This window comes from Aplidium turbinatum, chromosome 8 (genome assembly GCF_918807975.1).
Source record: "Aplidium turbinatum chromosome 8, kaAplTurb1.1, whole genome shotgun sequence".
Classification (NCBI taxonomy): domain Eukaryota; kingdom Metazoa; phylum Chordata; class Ascidiacea; order Aplousobranchia; family Polyclinidae; genus Aplidium; species Aplidium turbinatum.
The window spans coordinates 8,558,944-8,581,099 of record NC_137479.1 but is presented as its reverse complement, the minus strand read 5'-3'; the positions used below and the strand labels follow the sequence as shown (position 1 = coordinate 8,581,099).

The 22,156-nt window shown below is 41.3% G+C and overlaps 1 protein-coding gene across 1 annotated transcript in view; it reads left to right on the top strand.

Annotated features, from left to right (window-relative positions):
* The first annotated feature begins 8,354 nt into the window (after nt 1-8,354).
* The window catches only part of LOC145775720 (DBH-like monooxygenase protein 1), a 47,876-nt gene continuing 34,074 nt past the window's right edge, over nt 8,355-22,156 (top strand). The window contains exons 1-3 of the mRNA XM_082587078.1: nt 8,355-8,507; nt 20,859-20,969; nt 21,168-21,320. Coding sequence (XP_082443204.1) covers nt 8,355-8,507; nt 20,859-20,969; nt 21,168-21,320 — 417 coding nt within the window. The remainder of the gene's footprint in view (nt 8,508-20,858; nt 20,970-21,167; nt 21,321-22,156) is intronic.

Genomic DNA, 22,156 nt, shown 5'->3' with positions numbered 1-22,156 from the left:
AATATTCACTTCAGTTCACGACAAATGTCCAGAGACGCCTTTTTAATAGTTTGACAAATCATAATTGGCAGACTATTTTGCAATTATCCGTTAGAAGTCACTCAGCTCTTGATTAAATTCAAGATTTTCAATCTTTTTGATTGACAGTGCTCTTCCACAATATGCCTGGAAGAGCACTCGGAACATGTGGAATACTCGCATCGCCAAACAGGTGATTCTTTGCTCCAATTTCTTGGTGAAGTCAATCGTGCTGACTGGCGAAATGTTGGAGATTGGCAAAGTCAAGAATAACGGACCGTGGCACCGATTTTCTGTTGGAAGGTGGAATACTTAAAACGACCCTCTTCTATTCTCAATTTTGCTTCAAAAATGTATCATTTTGGATGTTAATCTGACTAGGACAGGTTGGTTTGATTTGCTACGAGTCAAATGAGACCGTTCAGCGGTTAACCAATTAGAAAACATAGCCTACTAGGTTCTCTTGATGTAAAATAATACTCATTTTTTGTGGTATATTGCATTTATTACGCCGTTTCGACAATCAGGAACGGCTGACATTTTCTAAGAGTGTATTTGATATTGATTAACTGGTGCAGAAGATAAAAAAACATGTTGTGAAACAAAAATGACAAATTCGGAACGGAAACGAGTATTCTATCGTTTCGAATTACTTCATAGCTTCCCAGACAACAAAATCCGTCATTTTACACTGATTCAACGTCTGCCTAGTGCCTATACTATTCAATGCAAAAATGACGGATTTTGCTGTCTGGCTTGTCATGTTAGTGGTGGAGTTTCCTTTATAAGTGGCTTTTTTCTCAGGATTTATGAAAAAAATTAAAAAAAAAAAAGTTTGGATTTAATATCTTTGTGTAATTAATATCCAACATCCAACGATCTAGTTCTCCTAGCCTAAGATTATTTTGCACAAATTAACTGCTGTTTTGCCTGATTTTATAGCCTGGAATTAAACTGTTCTCAACATTGTTATTTCAAACCGCTGAAGTAACAGAAAAGTTTTGTGCAGACCAATTGTTGAAGTCGAAATGACAATTGCTGATAGACATTACTATCAGCAAGCCTATAAAACAGAATGATGAGTCTGAAAGTGCCATTGCTTTGAACAACTCCTCTTACTCACTTTCTGCTGCCAACTCTGATTTTCTACAAACACCTCTTCTTGAATTTTTTTTCGAAAAAAAAACGAATTGATAAAACTTCCATTTGCTAATAATAACCAGTAAGTCATATTGTGTAACCATACTCAGTTTGCAATGACGACAATTTAGTGATTGTTTGGTTTTGAATCTTTATATCCTCGGACTGACAAAGCCTTGATAGGTTCTTCCTGGTAGTTTCACATAGCCTACTTGTAGAGGCTTTTGACGCAGGGCCGGTTACCGAGATTGGCAGTGTGAAGTTTTCCGATTGTTGAAGTGTTGTTGCTAGGGAATTATTCCATTCACTGGGTGCCGCTGAATGGAGAGCATTCCTGATTGCGTTGCTCAAGTGCACACCCCGAGAGTCGAACCAACGCCGCATGGTCTTGAGCCAGGTGCGTAACTACTGAGCTAAGGAGCAGCTAAACTATTTATTGTATACAATACTAAATGGAGACAACTGTTGGTTGGTTGGTTTTGAATCTTCATCTTCGAACTGACAAAGCCTTGATAGGTTATTCCTGGTAGTTTTGCACACTTGAAGAGGCTTTTGACACAAGGCCGGTTACCGAGATTGACAATGTGAAATTTTCCGATTGTTGTTAAAGTGTTCTAGCTGGCAAATTAATCCATCCACAAGGTGCCGCTGAATGAATACTACTTTATAGTCTGGCCAAGGTTTAACCCATTAAAAGCCACCATAAGTTCCCATTGCTCTTTTTAGGTGATATTTCAGCCACAAAGTTGTATTGTCATAATTTTTGATTAGATCAAAAAATCTGGTGATTTTTGCTTTTTTGATGCATTTTTTTGTTTGCGTCGTCGTCGTGTGAGCGTCTGGGGCCGATGGTCTATCCTTTTACCACCCCAGATTCACGATGTTCCTGGACTAGACTGGAAGGCTAATAGAGAGCAGCCAGTCTTTGGTTTCATCATCCATGACACGTAGACGTTCCACTCCATTAGGTGGCTTGAAGATGGAGCAGTCATTGATGATGTGGTCTGCGGTCTGTTCCTCGGCACCACATTCACAGGAGGAGGAAGAGGCCATTCCCCATTGGTGCATGGTTGAGCGGAAAAGCCCGACGCCCGTATGGAGACGGCTGAGGCGCACCCATGCTTGTCTTGGTAGTGTTAGACCGATGGGGCGTGTGTCGGCGTCGGGGATGAACGAATAGAGTCTGGTGGCGGTTGACTTCCATTCAGAACTCCATTTATGGTCCGCCCAAGCAGCCGCAGAGATGTCTTGTACATCAGCTTTGTTGATAAGAAGTTGAGCGGCTGGCACGAATGGGTGTCTTGATTTCAGTCGACGGGGATGCTCATTTGGGAGAGCAGAGATCTTGTGGTGGAGAAAGTGGTTAGGCTCCAGTGCCCGTCGACCGAGGGACAGAGTGGCTTCTTCGCGACGAAGCTCAGCTGGTTGGATGCCAGCGAGAATGGGGAGATTGTCCAATGGTGTGGGACGCAGGCATCCGGTCACTGTGCGCAGGGCGCTGTTTATGGCAGTGTCGATGTTATGGCAGTGAGCACTGCGGCACCAAACAGGTGCACAGTACTCTGCTGAAGAGTCGACAAGGGCCAAGGCTGCTATACCTACGCAAAGTGTCAGCCCTCGCCCCCCAGCTAGAGCCTGCCAGGCGCTTGAGTAGCGCAGCGCGGGATGTGAGTTTCTTGCGCAGTGACACCAAATGATGGCGGTATGTGAGCGATCTGTCCAGTGTCACCCCAAGATATCTTGGTTCGGGGCAGAAAGACAGAGATTTTCCGTTGTTCTGGACGTGTAGCTCACGGTCAGCTTCCCGATTATGGAGGTGGAAAGCTTCCACAGTTTTGGTTTCGCTGAGCTTCAGTCGCCAGTTATGGAGATAGGCTGAGAGAGTTTTCATGTCCTGGCTCAAGGCGTCTTCTAGATTTTCCTACGACTTTGTGGAGTGGAGAATTGCCAGGTCGTCTGCATAAGCGTATTTTGCGGAGACCGTAGTTGGCAGGTCGTGGGTGTAGATGTTGAAAAGAAGTGGAGCCAAGACCGATCCTTGTGGGACGCCGTTTTTCAGGCGTCTCAGTCTGCTTCGCCGTGAGCTACCGGTGGTGAGGGTGAAGCTTCGATTCCTGACAATTTCCATAATCATGTGAACCATATGTCGGTCAGGAAGCAGGCGAAGCAGCTTGCAAGTAAGGCTGCGATGCCATACGGTGTCATAGGCAGCTGTAAGATCTAGATAGACAGCGCCGGCCTTCTTTTTTGCCTCAAAGCAATCCTCGATGTCTTGGGTTAAGATTGTGACCTGATCTACGGTGGATTTTCCGCGCCAAAACCCAGCTTGCTCTTTTGGAAGGAGCGGGTCGATGATTGGGTTGACGCGTGCGTAGATCAGTCTTTCGAGGATCTTGAAAGGAACACAGAGGAGGGATATCGGACGATAACTCCTTGGGTCATCTGGTGGCTTGTGAGGCTTAGGGATTGCAACTACTAAAGCTCTTCTCCAGATTTTTGGGATTGTGAGGTGGTGCAGGCAGGAAGAGAGGAATCTACGTAACCAGGACTTTAGGGCATGGCCAGCATGGAGCACAAGCTCAGGGCAGATCTTATCCGCCCTGGAGACTTGTGTGGTTTCACTAAGCGGAGGGGGGGTGGCAAATTCCTCTGGGGTGAAGACTCCAGAGATTGCTTCTTCTTGTGGTGTTTCCACTCGCCAAAGGGCAGATACTTCCTTGGCAACAAGGCGGGATGCCTTGCGGTTCTTTATCTTGTAGACCCCGTTCTGCACTAGCTGGTAAGCGATGGCATTAGCAGAAACAGGGCACTGACGAGGGGAGTTTGCTGAGCGCCCAGTGAGGTTGTGTCTCTTGAAGGAGGATGACGAGTGCCCGGTTAGTATGGGCAAGCTGCTCCACAACTTTTATCCTGCTTGTTCTATAGCCTTCTATGTTGAGCTGCAGAATGGTGGGGCGTCTGAACTTGTCCATTGCCCCTTGCAGCTGTGCCGTCCGGGTGGAGGCTCTTGGTAGACAAGTTTCGTTTGGCATCTGCTTTGGTGCAGATGTTAGTCACAGTCACAGGATGGGGCACGAGGAGCCACTTGTCGTCCATCCCAATTTGTCGTTCATCGCTTATTGTCCATCCCTTGTCGTCCATTTTTGTTTGCCTTTTAAAAGGACACGGCCATATGGTCAATTATAAATTTCGCCATACCTTAACAGAAACAGATGTTTGTTTAGGTAGAAATTTGTCAGATTTTTCTTGAAGGACGTTTCAAAATTATTGTATAAACATATTATATTCACGGTAACCATCGGCGTAGCTAGTGGGAGGGCGGTACCCCCTGTAGGCAGTTCCCCTCCCCCCCGGTCGGCAGCTTGTGGGCGGCAGAATTTTTAAATGTAAACGAAAAATCATAGTAAAAATCCGTTTTGAAACGGATTTGGCTCGAATTCTATTTGCTGGCTCCTACTTAACGCGGTCAGAGGTAGAAAAATCATGGTCCGCCCCGGCGGCACAAACCCTAGCTATAGGCTACGCCACTGACATATACGCCATTGGTTTCGTCTTCAAATTGAATTTGTCTTTGGATGGTGATTTTGTTATATGGCTTTGGAGGTCCAGTCTATGATGGAAAAGACGTGGGAAAAAGTCACATTGTATTGAAGGTGGGAGACGTGGTAGTTTTTGCTTTTCTAGTGTTTCGTTTTTCTTGGGCTTTTTGTATCCTGTTTTTTTTTCGAAAATTTTCATGCCTTCCCTAGATATTTTTCTCCAGAGTGATTTGTCACTAGCAAGTTGTTCCCATGAATCAAGATCAATGTTTGCATGGTTGAGAGAGACTTTCAGCTGAACTTTGTATCTCATTTTTGGTCTTCCGAGGGGGTCTTTTTCCTGTCTCTATTTCACCATAAAGCATTATTCGTGGAAGCCTCGTCGGGTCCATTCGCATGACATGTCTTGTTTAGCAAAGGCGGTGTTGCAATATGGTGGCTTCTGAACTGGGTAACCTAGCGCGATCAAGGATTACATCGTTGGTGAGAAAATCTTCCCAACGAGTGCCCAGCATTTGCCTCAGTTTCCTCTGCTGAAAATTTTCAAGACGTTTGATTTCACGGCGGTATAGGCTAATGTCCAGGTTTCACAAGCATAGAGAAAGGTGGATAGAACGACTGCCAGGAGGACCATAATTTTTGTGAGGATAGATATAGCATGGTTGTTGAAAACACGATGGTTAAGTTTTCCATAAGCACAATGTGCTGCTTTATACGATGTTCAATATCTTTTGACAGTGTAACAAACAGCCAAAAAAATGTGGCTATGTGGCCGGAGTCCTTTTAAAAGGCAACCATAAACATAAAGCAAAATAAACAAACAAAAGAAGCAAAACCTTACACAATTTAGAGTGTAGTAGGAAGCACAATAATACAGAGTGTTAAACGATGAAGAGACATAATTCGTATCTATTACTAATAGGCAATAAAACTTCCTCCTCACTTCACCTCTTCCGGCTCTTCACATTTTTCAACAATCTTTAAACTTTTACAAAATCTAGAAAAAGTACGCTGTTCTCAAATATTTATCAGCACCTTCCAAAACAGACCTTAAACAACTACTAGCAAGTCCAAAATGATTCAAACAAAATAGGATGATACAATACTGAGTCATTCAAAACGATGTTCGTTTAAAAGGACACCGGCCGTGAATAAGTTAAGGCAGCCGAGGCCATCTGTTGGTGAAATATAAACTCTCACGGTCTTTGCGTATGTTACTGTAGCCTACTTTTGGATTGAATTATTAGATATGTGAATATAGGCTACAGAATAATAATAAGGCTAATAGGCTACTTCAACGAATATTTCTCTTCAATAGCATCAAATCTGGTGGATAAAATTCTTAATACAAATGTCAAATTTTCAGATTATCTTTCAAATTCTGTCAGTCAATCCATTTTTGCACCCCACTTCTGCTCTTGAAGTCAAAGAAATTCTTTCCTTTTTTCAATCCAAATTTAGTTGTGAAATAGATAAAATACCATCTAAGATATTAAAATGCAAAAATAATAAGTGAGGCAAGAGAACAATTGCACGCTCAGCTAGCTGGTGCTAGAGAGAAGCCCAATTACGGATCCATAGGATGCAATGCCTGGTAATTATCAAGGAAAATGTACGACGAGTCCAAATTATATCAAGTTATCTTGTTGTGTATCGCGATTTCGAATATTAAATTCTCTTCAGCACAACTTTATAACAGGCATGGTAAAATCTTCAGTAGGTCAGTTTAAGAATGCAGCAGTTAATTTGAAAGAATCCGATAACACAGGTTATTTTTGATGTCTTGGAAGTTAAAAATAGAAGGCTACAATTATAGGAATAGTATAGCCAGTGTATGACTAAAGAGCGCACAGACTTCCTTTCAGTATGAAAACTGCCAAATGTAAGATAGTTGATAGACTTGTTTTTTTCTTGGCATTGCAGACAAAGGAAAAATATAAATGTTTTTTTTTGTGTAATCCATCAGACCACCAAATTTCCAAATAGGAAAGTTTTGATTTTGCTTGCACAATTTCATATTCACAAAAGTGATGCTACATTTACTGCTGTAAAGAGATTTAATGATGTTTGCTCTGCTTGCTTCTTCTTCATATGAACCTTTGTCTTGTTCGCCACCCCAAGGGTCGAGGGGCTCTACCTTTTACCACTCTTGAGCAGTGGCGGTGAGTCGGCGACTCGGTCTAGATATTTGGGCAGGCATCGAGCAGACACTGAATTAATTCGTCATCCAGTTCACGCACACCACCCACACCATTTGACGCATGGTAGATGACGCAGTTGCAGGTGGTGTGGTTTGCGATATCTTTTTCCTTGCCGCACTCACTGATCACGGATGGAGCCATTCTCTATTTGTGTATGTTGGAGCGAAGTAGTCCGACGCCAGTGCGCAAGCGCTTGAGCTGCACCTTGTCAAAAGCATTCCGATTGGGAGAGGGCCAGTGTCGGAGATGAATCGTTGGAGTCTTGAGAAGTTCTTTTTCCACTCTGAGTTCCATTTAGTAGTCCGCCCATACAGCTGCACTGATAAATTGCTGGTCTGCAGAGGTTTTCGTAAAGAGTTATGCAGTCTGTAAAAATGGGTGTCTCGATTTCAGTCGCCGGGGTTGCTTGCTATTTTAGCTATTGCTATATAGACTACACCCCGTCAAAAACAAAGTAACCTGGTTTTTAATAAACTACAAAGATTGAACATCTCAGTGCCTCGTATTGGTTTTATTTTCTCGTGCGTTTGTAATTCGTGGAAAGTCACATAAAAAAACCGAAACAGCTGTTATCATATACTCAACTCGATGAAACTCGAAATAATCGTTATGTATAACAGGCAAACCAAGTCTGTACCGTATGTTATCGTAGATATGTATGGTTGAATCATGAATGGCGTGTTTAGTTCCGGCATTTCCTGTGGAATTTCCAAAACCCAAAATTCGACAAGAAAATCTTCAATTAGGATGCCAGTGAACAATCCATATGTTTAAGGAGTTTCCGATCACCAGCAAGACAATGCATCCGATTGCAAGGGATTAAAAGGGTGAATGCTTACTGCAGTTTTTGACTTTTCTACTGTAGTTGTAGTTTATACAGTAGGATGATTAGAAAATAGTATGCAGGACAATTATATCAGACAATTTTTGTTTTGGCACTCAGCTTTGACCACATCTCCAAACCACGTAAATTTACACAAACAGTTGAACATTGAGGAAGTAATTTAATGGTCAGACAGTTTTCTAGCCAACTGTTCCCATCTTGTACATAAGTGTTTGACTAAGACACAGCATAACTTAGGCTACTGCGTGGTAGGTAGGTGTAAGTCCCATACTCAGTTTTGGGAAATAAGAAGATAAGGTTCTCACCACACTAAGCCTTCGGTACTAATGAGAGTAGGGTGGCCAGTTCCTTTCTCTCGGCCGTATCAATTACAGTATGCCCACCCAATTTATTACACTCTGGGTAGAGGCGAAAGGTGTTTATCAATAGCCAGCTTAAGCCGCGTGTCGAACCAGGTTCGCATAATTGGAAAGCAAACGCCTTATCCGTTGCGCCATCCCACCATTACAAGTGCCTACTTCGTGGTAGCCTATGTAACAGCAAAAGTGTCCATTCATGTTTTCTTTTTACCACGCAGTAGAACGACTTAGGTTATAGCAGTATTTCATAAAGATGAAAATATTCATATTTTACTATTTGGAATGCTGTTTTCTTTTCGTTGTGACATCACAATCGAACCCAAGCGGTACAAGGAAGACTTACTTGGATCTTGAGGAGCAGTTTCTGATGTCATGGAGTTATAACTCTTCACATATAATTTTTGAGGTAAGCCGCTTTTTAAGAAACTGTCATTAACATTTCAATGAGATAATTTGACTACTCGCTAGACCAAGGGTCTCAAACTCAAATTGCTCTGAGGGCCAAATGAATATTTGTGAATTAACCCGAGGGCCGGAATATCTTTTTGCATTGCAGAAAGTTGAGCCTGTCTTCCTGCCCCGTTTCGCCATTCTAAATTTTGTGGACGAATTTACTTCATGTGTTTAGCGAGATTACACGTCAAAATTGATTTTGCCGTTGTGCTGTTCTGGCAAAGCTATTAGTATTTGTAGCAAGGTTGTCAGATACGTTTTTCTATTTCCCCACCAATTGTAACTAAAACGAAGCCCAACTCCTTTACAAGTTGAAACAAGCTCAAAAGTAGCTTCACATTTAAAAGTTTGCACAAATCAAAATTAGAAAAGAAAATTTTAACTACTGTAGAAATGATATAAGTAACGCACTCTTTTGGGTATTTGTTTGTTTTTCATATGTTTATCCTGCATTGCGGGAAAGCGGTCTTGAGCGCTATGCATCGGTGTACGCCTTCCGACGTACGCCTGACCCACGCTGCAGCCGAGATGGCAATGTCTGTTTCCGGTTGTCTACTCTACTTATGACTTAAATTTGGTACTACCCATTACTCGAAATCGATCACTGGGTAGTGGCAATTAGCGTAAAGTTTCTTGCCCAGAGAAACAACAGCAAGTGCGGGTGGCTGGAGTCGAACACGCAGGCTCTCGACTGCAAGCCCAGCGCGCTAACCACTCGGCCACTGCTGCCGAAAATGCATTAATGCCGTTTATCGTAGTAAAAATAGTATATATATTTATATATTGTAAAATTTGGTTTGAAATGACATAAAACCAAACGAAATTAACCACCACATAATCTAAAATGATTAGTTTTGTGTTTGCTTTACTTTATGTTGTGCAGATTAAGCAGCACAGAGAAACACGGGACAGTAGCTGCCCTAGAGAGAGGAATGGCAGCAAAATGAAGGCGTTAAAATACGCAAAAATAGTAAAATTTGTTCTCGCTAACCGCTAACTGCGTCATAGGCTACCGTTGAGGAATAATGCCAAATCTTAAAAATAGCAAGAGGAAACAAAAAATCCAAATAACCACGAGTAAGATGTTATAGTTCTTTGAAATGTCATATCTTATCAACAAGATTAATAGGCTACCTTAAAACAATAAACGCTATTAATACTACAAAACATGCTCAATACTAAGCAAAAAAGCCAAGCGGAACGACTTACCAGTAATTGAAATTTGATGTGATCTACAGTTGAAACAGTTTTAGCAAAAGCTCTTTTTTCAATTCGTGAGCATTTTCATGGTATTAGACTATACCTCACCCGGTGGCACGCTCCCGTTGTATGGATCTGCCCCTGCCAACTTGGGTCAAGCTCAATAGAATTCGAACAGGAGTCGGCCGCTTCCATTCCAAAATGTACAAGTGGGGTTTGGCTTCCTCATCGGCCTGTGAATGCGGCGCCGAGGAACAAACTGCTAATCATGTCGTTCTTGAATATCCTATTTACAAGGCGCCAAATGAAATGCATAGTATTACTACACTCACCGGGCTTTCCATCACCTGCCTAAAAATGAACAATCCTGTTTCAAACGAAAGAAGAAAATGAAGCATGCGTGGTAAGCGCAGTATGAACTGCTTGCAAGGTTACAAAGTGTTGAAGTTTGTTGTTTCTAGAAAATTGTTGTCCGCTGCGATAGCTCAGTTGGTTAGCGCGTGACTTCGTGAACGAAGAAGCTTCAAGATCCAAGCGGCGTTGGTTCGACCTTCGGGTGTGCGCTTGTACAACGCATTATAAGGACTGTTCTCCATTCAGCGGCACCAAATGGATGGAATTATTCCTGGGCAACAAGAATTTAACACTCTGACAATCTCGGTAACCGGCCCTGCGTCAAGAGCCTCGATCTACAAGTATGCTAAACTACTAGGAATAACCTATCACGGCTTTGTCAGTCCGAGGATAAAGATTCAAAACCAACCAATATGTCTACAACATTGTAACCCAAACCGTCTGATTGGCAGAAAAGCAATTTGATCTGGAATCAAAAAGATCAAATCAAAACTAAGTTGAGCTGAAGGAAAGTACGCTTTGAGTGTTGCCAAAATTTTCACCTTATAGAATGCAGTTGACCTTTCTTGACCTTATAGAATGCACTTAAAATACAGTGATGGATCGCGATTTTTTTCTTTAGAAAATATTACAGTTTGGTCAAAATTAATTGACCAACGTAGAAAAGCAAATATATTTTTATTTTATTTTATTGGAAAAAAGCACTTTGGTAGCAGTCATTAGTAACTGATATTTCTTTTCGTCCGGACTTTGACTTCGTAGTAAAGTCCCAACTTTTCGTGCTTCTAATAACTTGTTTAACTCGTCCGAATATTTATTCCAGAATACTTTTCCAGTTTTTTTTTTATAGCTTTATTTCTAACAATCAAGAATCAAGATTAGGCCTATAGCATCTACGGTGGTACAGCTTTGTGTTTGATAGCTGCTTGTACGCGGTCAGTTAGGAAAAATTGTAAATTGAGTAATTTGTTTTATGTTGTTCAGAACGTCTATATAATAATTTTTAGGCAACGATAATGTTCAATCTGCTTACCCAGCTATAGACTGTTTGGTGGCCCGCTACTACGACGACTTCCAGCTACGTCACAAAGAAATGTCATTTCGTAATTGTTATCCATTATTTCAACAAAGTATCGCAATGTTCGATGCGAGATGATCATCCTTTTTGTGTGTTTGTGCTGTGTCCACGTGCTTGACTATACCTGCAGCCAAGCCCGCAACCAGGGGGGGGCATTGGGGGCATTTGCCCCCCCCGAAATTTTTTGAGAATTTTTTAAGCGTTTTATGCAGTATGAAATGTAGGCCCTACTATTGGTCACAGCGGTAAACCATAATTTCTTCGTGGGAAAATTGTAACTTAAAGTTCCCGGATCCGTTCGTCTGCATATAATGACCGAAGAAACACACACTTGAACTTCTTTTCAAAAAGTGTATTTCTGTAAAAATTAGCCCACGGCTACCGAAAACGAGGGGGTGCAACGCGTACACCACTGAAAACTGTCACTACAGAACAGATTACTTGGATAAAAGACGGAACCTTTGTCCAGCTAGCAAGCACTAAGCCAACAGTTAAATGTGCGGCCAACTTTCAAACAATCATTTTACGAATGACCAGAATAGATAGCAATATCTCAAATTCACGTATGCAGTACTGTGACGCAATAATGAAAGACAATTATGAAGTCATTCCAACAGGTGTTTAAAGCTGATATAATATTTCCTGTTTAAACAGGCCCAAACAGGTTTGACACAATTCTTATGAACGCTGGTGCAATTTTGGCACATGCTTTAGGAATTTCCATGACGTAATATTCAGTAGACTTGAACGGTTTTTATATGACGTTTGATTTGGTGAAAATTGTCGGGAACATAGCGGCCCCTAGTTATGACAGTCTGACATGGCATAACTAAAAGGAAATGACGACAATTGTGAGCCAATGAATAAAAACACACGATACACAAATTGTTTGAATCACTCACGTTCTTCTTTTGCCCACATCAAATAAGCGTTGTCGTTTCCAATCAGTACATCTACAGTACTACAATCATTCAAATGAAACATATTCACGTCATGAAAATGACGGAAACTACTTAAATCCTGCTTATGTGGTAAAGTCTTAACATCGTCAGCCCAAGCTGGGTTAACCACCGAAGTTATATCACAAAACAGTTCATTCGTCTCTAACGACTGAATGTTGAGTTTAACAAGTTCAGCACAAGTAGGTTTCTGACCAGCCAGAGTATCCATTTTAAACGACGCTTTATCATACGGTTTAAGACCAAGTTCGCACACCAAGTCACTCGAAACAAAGATCAACTGCGAACCAGGATCATGCTGACAATACACCAACTTCGATTTGCCAGTCATTGGATTCAAAACACGAGCAGCAGTAACGCGGTTAAAGGCTGCTTTAACATTTCCAATCTTAACATTACGCACAGGAACTCTGGCACCAGCATCATCTTTACCGACCGAATCCAGAGAATCACGTGACGTCACATAAAAATCATGCAGAAGAAAATAGTGTTTCCTGTCGTTGTTAGGCCCACACTGACGACAGTTGTTTGCATGATTACAGTCCTTAACCATATGCTGGCGCAAACAGTTCAAGCATTTTCCAGCTTTCACAATGACATCTCTCCGACCTTTAGGTGTCAAGCGCAAAAATTCTTTACAATTAGACAAAAAATGATATTCAACTTGACCACGTGATGAACAACAAAAACATGCCGGTATGTCACTACGTCTGGCCACACCGCCGCGCGGTGCGCCAACAGCAGTCGAGTACTGCGAACTCCCTGAAATCACATTATCATGGGGTTTTACGGACGTCTGCCTAACCGGACATGAAGGCAATTTTCCTTTGCCAAACTTTTTAAATTGCTGCGTCTCACCAGAATCGCCCATTAGCATAATGCTAAAATCAGTCGACTTGCGCGTTTCCTCTCGTACTACAAATTCAAACAAACTCTGAAAGGTAGGTTCCTCAGTGCTACCATACTGATCACCTAAAAAGTCAAGATAACGCTGCTTAGCGTCAAACGGGAGTCGCTTAGCCAAATCCAAAACAAAACGTCCTTCTAATTTATCACGCTGACCATAAGCTTTCGCGTAAAGCAAACACTGCGACAATTCATCTTTAAACTCTTTCAAATCACTGGAAGAGATAGAAGTCAATTTGCTACCATAGCGATACTTTCTAATTTCTGGTTCTGCGAAAAGACCTCCACGAACTCCAAAACGTTGGGACAAGCGAGCTAACGACATTTCTATCCTGTCTTCCTCTGACAAGCCAGGAGTGTCAGAAACCAAATTAGCAATCGTTTGTGCAGCTGTTCTAACACAAGCTGCTTGCAACAAAGTCAAACGAGTTCCCTTAAAGGGCGAAGCTGCCATCAAGGCCATAACACGATTTTTAAAGAAGACAAATGGCATATTATTACCATCGTAACCAATCAAGGCCGCCTTATCGAAGAACGTCCTACTATTTTGGTATTCAAAAAAGCAATCCTGCTGTTGAGAACTCGATTTAGCGGGAGAAGACAAGCTATATCCCTTAAGGGGCTGAGTGGGCTCAGTCACATGCACAGCCCGATCACGATCCTCACACACGTTAAAATCAGGAGACGCGATACGCCTCTCACAACCACCCAAATTACGTGTAGCTGGGCGATCAAAAACTAGCGGCGCTGAAAACTGTGAAGGGGGCAAAGCATTACTGCTAATGGCGGCCCCGTGACCTGTACGCTCTGGGGGAGGAGTTCGGTTGTAATTTGCAGACCTTGGCTCTACAGCCTTCGGAAGACCCTTAGCCGCGGCCCCGAGACCTCCTGAAACAGCTGGAAAACATGTGGATTGTACAGGTCCACTTACGGATTGAACAAGCGTGTGGAAAAGGTTAGGTAAATTAAACTGTGATTGATGTTCACTTCTGGAATGCCTAGAAGAGCCCTTCCTAGAGCTACGCCGGGAGCCCAACTCAGAACGATATTCAGCTAAAACTACCTCTTTACGTTGTTCGGCCCTCAACTGAGCGTCTTTGAGTGCGAACTTAGCAGCTCTCGCTTCGGCCTCAGCTCTCGCGATGGCCTCAGCTCGTATGGCCTCAGCTCTCGCGGCGGCCTCAGCAGCTTTTGCTTCGGCCTCAGCTCTCGCGGCGGCCTCAGCAGCTCTCGCTTCGGCCTCAGCTTGGATCTGGAGCTCCTCTCGTCTTAACTGTAGGTTAATTTGTGCAACTATCCGTGACGAGCTCTCAGACATCCTAGTGCTTACATTTGAGGCGCAATCCTCAGGATGTATGTCAGCATCCAACCTATCTGACAACTCACTTTCTTTTTGTTCGAAGTTATTTTTTAACGAGTTAAATTCGGGATCTACCCTATCACGAAGTTCTGCCAAGATTGCAGAGTTAACAATTTTACTCAAAAGAGCATGGAAATGCCGTAATTCCTCTTCTAAAGTAGATAAGTTAGATCGAAAAATTAACAGTTCCTGCTTATCACTCAAAGAACCTAGGGCCACAGAAAGTTTCCCAATTTGAGTCAAAATATCCCGTCTAAGATGCCGGGCCTCTCGAACTGACTTAGCCTCATCGTTAATGGGTCCCTCCCCAGAATGGCCTGCCCGACCGCAAAGAACATCATCAGGCTTAAACTCAGTCGAGTCTACGGCGGTCGAGTCCCTGTCACCACCGAGTGTAGACATATTAAATGTTAGGGCTAAATTTAACAATTAAAAAATTAAGTTACACAAACACACAAATTACAGTAGTTATAAAAAACTTAACTGCAAAGACCGTAAAAATACAAAAAAGAATTTAAATGCACGATACCGTAGCTGTACGAGTATGTGAAGTCCAAACGTCCACAAAACTTGCTTGGATTCTTCCACTTGAATCTTCAAGCACAGATGGATTGCCTTTAATCTTCTTTCTTGCCAATAAATGTCAAAGTTATTTTTCTTCTGTACCAAACTGAGAAGAAATGTCTTTACTTTTCTTTACTTCTTTAGACTACCAACCAATAAGATCTTCTTTTATTATTTCTTTGCTTCTAAGTGCTTCTTGGCCTACCAACTAACTAACTTCGTCTTTTATTTTTTTATGCTTCTAGTTCTTCTTGGCCTACCAGCTAACAAGCGACGTCTTTTATTTTTTATGGTCACAGCGGTAAACCATAATTTCTTCGTGGGAAAATTGTAACTTAAAGTTCCCGGATCCGTTCGTCTGCATATAATGACCGAAGAAACACACACTTGAACTTCTTTTCAAAAAGTGTATTTCTGTAAAAATTAGCCCACGGCTACCGAAAACGAGGGGGTGCAACGCGTACACCACTGAAAACTGTCACTACAGAACAGATTACTTGGATAAAAGACGGAACCTTTGTCCAGCTAGCAAGCACTAAGCCAACAGTTAAATGTGCGGCCAACTTTCAAACAATCATTTTACGAATGACCAGAATAGATAGCAATATCTCAAATTCACGTATGCAGTACTGTGACGCAATAATGAAAGACAATTATGAAGTCATTCCAACAGGTGTTTAAAGCTGATATAATATTTCCTGTTTAAACAGGCCCAAACAGGTTTGACACAATTCTTATGAACGCTGGTGCAATTTTGGCACATGCTTTAGGAATTTCCATGACGTAATATTCAGTAGACTTGAACGGTTTTTATATGACGTTTGATTTGGTGAAAATTGTCGGGAACAACTATACGTCGTACACGTACAGCCATACTGTAGGGTAACCGGATATTTTGTCGAAAGGACATTTTGCCGGAAGGACATTTTGCCGAAAGACATTTTGCCGAATAGACATTTTTTCGAAACTCATTTTGCCGAAAGACTAATTGCCGAAAGGACTAAATGCCGATTAGACAAATTGGCAAAATTATAGAATTCGGTAATTAGTCCTGTCGGCAAAATGAGTTTCGGCAAAATGTCCTTTCGGCAAAATGTCTTTCTGCAAAATGTCTTTCGGCAAAATGTCCGTGCACGTACTGTGGAGTGTAGACTATCGAAACCGAAAGTAGGTTACGCTGGTTGGAAGCTATGCTAACAATTTTGTTCGATAAATTAGGCTGGCATCCTCATTATCTGTTTCGTTAGCGTATACATAATGTCAGCATCCATCACAGGCCCGTAGCCAGACCACAAAGCAAGGTGGGCCAACTTTTTTTAGGGGGGGCCGAAAAAATTGAAATGATTTTGGCATTTTAACCTCTCAAATATCGATATCCACAAAAATTGCAATATATCAGATTAGTGTTAAGGCCAACACTGGTCTCTTATTTTATTTGGTAGTTAAATCACGGCAATCATATTACAATGACCAACATAACACAGCAACCCAGCGGCGGGGGGTCTGGGGGGCCTCCCCCAGAAAATTTTGAAAAATTACTTTGAATTTGGTGCATTCTGAGAGCATTTTCAACAAAAAATTTGGGTATGAATATTCCTGTAAAATGGTGCTGTCCGGTAGCATAGCAAAAGGATAAGATCGTGTTTTCTTCGACATTTTTCGGAAATAAAGCTAAGTCTCTATGTTTTCTTGTTGCTAATTCCTGGCTGAGATATTTGAATGTTTGGTATTGGCAAAACTCGCTCTTTTAGTGCAGTTTCGTTTAAAATTAGGCAAACTTTGTTTTGCAGACATAGAGACTGAAAGCATCATTTTCAATATCGTGACGTCACACGCGTGCCAAAAGGGGGCGTTGTAACCCCCAAAACCCCCCCTTGGCTACGCCACTGCATGAGCTAGTCTATTGCAATTGCAGTCGCGGATGTTTGGATGCAAACCGTCTCACAAACAAGTCTAAATCGATAGATTTCGATACAGAATGTTCAAAGGCCATAAGCACCAAGTTTTCCTGTCTTGGTTGTAACATGCTCCGTCTAGTGGGAGCGTCAACCCTTGTTAACACTGAGAATCCACACTCACAAACGGCAGGGCTAGATCCAAATGTAGCAATATCTGCTAATCATTATAATTTATAATAATCATTATAATGGTAGCTGTTGCTCGAGAATGTTGGGATTTTGCCAGGGGGGGCGAGGCCCCCCCTGGCCCCCGGCTGGCTACGGGCCTGATCCATCATCACCATAAAAAGCGTTTAAAAACAACTAAATAATTCGAGATCAAAAGCAGCTGCGATAGCGTGGTGAATAAGCTACTCAGTTGGGCTTAGGCATTTGTAAATCTGATTTTAAATGTATTCTTGAAAGTGAAAGGCCAGCAAGTGCGATTGATGCGGTGTCAGCAATAGAATCCCAAAAAGAGTTTTATCCAAACATTTACAAACTCTTGATAATTTTGGCTACACTTCCAGTCACAATTGCTTCTGCAGAAAGAACATTTAGCTGTCTACGACGCTTGAAAAGTTACCTTAGAAGCACTATGGGGCAGGACAGGCTTTCTGGACTAGCTCTCATGCAAATCCATCGTAGCCTACTCGAATTCCAAGCGCGGAATTGGTGTTAAACGAACTTTCCAAATCAAGTAGAAAGTTAGACCTTATGCTCTAAATTAAAATGTCATTTTGCATTTGCAAAGTCAACTTCTTTGGGCCTACAAACATAAAAACTTGTTGAGCCAACAAAATATTTCAGGATTGTAATTTGTAATTACCGTGTTGAGTTTATTCATATGTATCTGTTCGTTTATGTTGATGTAAATATATGTTATTGATTAATTTATGACTCCAGTCGTGCCAATGCAGTTCGTAGCCTACAGATGTTGTATTTTATTTGTAACCGACTGAACACATTACTGTGATATCGTAATTTTCTTCCTTGGGTAGTCATAGCTAAATGAGAAAAGGTTACAAAGACTAGTTTCCTTTAATGCTGTGCTAAACAAAAACGTGATTGACATAAGTTATGACCACTGAACCGTAGCATGGTAGTGCCACACACTCTATCAATGGGCGTGGACATTAACATAAAAATGCCACAATGCATCATTTTAATGTTAGTTCTTTGATAAAAATTAAATGCCCCCCCCGAAAATATTTGCTGGTTGCGGGCCTGCCTGCAGCGTTCAGTAACGAGTAGAGAAGTGAGAGTCTCAATCGATCGGCCACACTCTGACTTCAAAATATCAGATGATTGTAGTTTAGTATAAATTATTGGATGTATCTGCTGATGAAGGTTTGCGAAAATCTTTTGAATCAAACTCCCTTGCAAGCTTCTGGGTCAAAATAAAAGCAGAATATCCGAGACTACCATGGCTATTAAAACACTGCTTCCATTCCCTTCTACATATCTATGTGAAGCCGGCTTTTCTACCATGAGCTGTTTAACCCTTTGAGGACCGCTGGGACACATGTGTCCCATGAAATTAGGCCAGAGAAAACACAGAAACGCGTTGGATATCCATGCTCCTCTTCGAGTAGCATTGTCTTCCATTGAACCGCAATTGGATAAGCTGGTTGCAAATAAGCAAGCGCACACTTCGCAACAAAATTCGAAAGACCATTAACAAAAGTGTTTTTTACTTGTTTTTTTTGTATATTTGTTACAAAAGTAATAATGACTTTGCTCTTGTATTTTTTTCGCAAATTGACCGGGACGCCAAGTGATGGAAGGTGCTCAGCCGGTACACGGCATAAAAATAGCTCAGTGGTTACGCGCCGGGCTCAAGATCACACGGCGCTGGTTCGACTCTCGGGGTGTGCGTTTGAGCAACGCATTTCAGGACTGCTCTCCATTCAGCGGCACCTAGTGAATGGAATAATTTCTCGGCAACAAGACTTCAACAATCGGAAAACTTCACTCTGCCAATCTCGGTAACCGGCCCTGCGTCAAGTGCCTCTACAAGTATGCGAACAAGTACCAGGAATAACCTATCAAGGCTTTGTCAGTCCGAGGATAAAGATTCAAAACCAAACCAAACCAAACCAACCAAACCAAGTTTGAGTAGCACTGGACTAGAATAGGGTTGCCAGAGGTAAATATAAAAAAGAGCCCAAGCTTATGCAAAAAGTAGCCCAAAAGTAGCCCAATTTTTTGGGGGGTTCTAAAATGGAGCCCAAATTGGAGCCCAAGCAAAGAGGTAGGCGATTATACAAAATTCTTCCCGAGGGCTTGATCATCAGTCCCAAATTATAAGTGTTTTTCCAGTTTTTCACATGTTTCAGACAGATTGGCAACCATGCATTCACTCAACTGTTTGTTAAAATAACTACAAACAAGTAGGCCTACTGGTACCACACCAAGTAACACAAAAAATGGTTTAATTGCTTTTCGTGATGTGCTAACGCATCAAGAGTGTTCCCCTCAAGACTATCAACAGTTTTGATAACTCACCAAGGTCGATCAACGTAGAATCAATCAATCAATCATTTTATTTTTGGTCATAAACTATCTTTTTTTTTTTACTCATATAAATTGTTAAAAAAAAATCACTAGCCTTTTTTTCTCATTTTTCTACATTTGTAAAAACTTTATTAAGGTGTTGCGACCATGCCATAACTGATTGTCCTGCTTTGGCATCATGCACGTTATAGCGTCCGTGTTTTGTCGCTTCTACCTTTTTCTAGACCCCTGCTATGTTTGACATATATTGTTTTTCGTTGTGATGGTCAGAAATAAAAACAAACTGAACTAATGTCCATCCGACCATCCACTGCATTTTCATGAAAACCTGAATACTTAAGTTGCCAGGATTGCCAGATATTAAAGCCTAAACATGCATATTTTTGAAAATTGGCATGTTTGTACCAAATTGGTAACCCTGCCTGACCGAGGCCTCCAAAAACGCTGCTCCTCAATAAAATAACTACGAATTAGGTAAAAATCTTAAACATGATACAATTTTTACATAAAAAGTTATATTATATTTTCAAAAAAAGTAGCCCAATTGGGCGCCAGCCAAAAAAGCGCGCCCAACGCGAATTTTTGGCGCCTGGAGAAATCAAAAGTAGCCCAATTGGGCGTAAAAGCGCCCAATCTGGCAACCCTAGACTAGAATACTAGATCAAGCAATTTGTCAGGTAGCAGATTGTTATGACGTCACAAAGATGTTTAGGGTTGTAAACCTTGAACAGAACAATGAATTCTTAAAACGTGACATCGTACCTTCTGAAAGTTACTGGTCAGAACAAACCGGCTATAAATAGTGGCGTAATTTGCGTAATTATTATTGAGATTATTATTGATAGAGATCGAAGTTGTAGTTGAAATTATTGAATACGAGTAGATGAGAGATAGTGCTATTAGAAATTGTGATCGAAATTAGAGTTGTATGAGAAGCTGTGAGTGAAGTACGTTGAAGTCAATTATAAGTGTTCCTGCTGTTGGAGTCTATTGCTGTTCACAGTTATTTTGATTATTTGTTGAAAGTGATGAACCATTCGTTAAAGTCCTTCAAGAATTTTCATTTATCAATTCACAAGTAGAACTATTCGACTATTTATTTGACTGTTTCACCTTTGATATCCCAATAAACTATGTCATTAATCTTTCCCAAGTCTCTTTCCTGGTAAGAGATAGAAAGAACCGTGACAGCCGCATTGACATATTATCATCTTGTCCTGTATTTTTCGTCGTTAGCTGTTTGACAGACTGGTGAAAGCGACTTCACCGCATACATCTTCATGATGCTCAGAAGGATGTCGGATGAACAAATCAAACACCTATCAACAGTAGGCTACCTGAAGACTGAAACTGAGAATGGTCTTCTTATCCACTGATTTTAATGTTTCAACTCCAGGTTAACGTACAGACAAAATAAAAACTTTTGCAGCTTAAAGTTAACACCACTGGTTGGATTGCAATTGGATTTTCTCAGGATGGAGACATGGTAGATGCAGACATCCATCTTGGTTGGGTGGATAATGGAAAAGCTCATATCACAGTGAGTGACTGCATGTGCTCCTTTGGTGTGTCCTTGTGGTTAAGATTCAGGTAAAGTATTTAGCTACAAGCACAGGCCTACTGTACTTTCAACGTGCTACTGTGTTCAGAATAACATAGGCCTACAGTAACTCAATTCAAACTCGAATCTATAGGATCGCAGTATGAATGTAAAAACTATTCGATTTATTTGTATCAGGACAGACATGGATTGGATCACAATGGTTATCCTCCACTTGATGATGAACAAAATGTAGAACTTTTGGAAGGTTGGGAGTGCGATGGAGTTACATTCCTAAAGTTTGTCAGACAGTTGGCTGCTTGTGATGAGAAGCAAGATCGACCTATCACTGTGAGTGTTGTTGCCGAATAATGCATTCTAGTCATGTGATTGTACTGTATTTGCCTCACAATCTGCTGTAATGTTGCAACTTGTAGTGCAGCAGTAGCAAAGAGTTGTAGTTGCATATTGTAAACTGATGTCAGTTTTCCAATGAAATAAAGAGTGTGTTGTAGACTTTTTCTTGGCAGAGCTACGCTCACACAATTCCTAATGCTTTTTAAGTAAAAGTGAGCTTTGTTTTTCAACGTGCAGCATTTCAGCACCAGCTTATAGGCAGTGTAGGATACTTTGTTTGAAAAAAACTAATTTTTAAACTCTATGGCCACTTAAGAACCATTCTATGACGCGCTTGGAAGAAAATAACCCACGAAAGGGAATAGGGTAGGGTTGCCATACCGTCCGGAAAATTCCGGACATGTCCGGAATTTAGTGTTAAATTTTGCGTCCGGGAGGAAATTTAAAAAATACTCAAATGTCCGAAATTTTATGATAGGCGTTTTGGGGGAATTAGAAAATTTTTTTCTAGAAAATTCGCTCAGCCAGCTCATTTTACTGCATCTGCAATCGTACTGTGCAACACTGCCATTTTTTTACTATGAGGTTGTACGGAATTATAATGTAACAGAGCGTTTTCCTTATCAATGATGTTTACCACTTAGAACTTTCTGGAGCTTTGGAACTTTCTTGAACTTATTGACCGTTGTGCTGAATCAGAATTGGTTAGATATAGATCACATGCTGCGAAAATTACTAGAACATTCCAACAGTCTATAAAAGCAGGCGATTTCGCACATGTATTATAATCAGAGATTTACTTGAAATATCATAGAGGAAGCCTAGTGAAT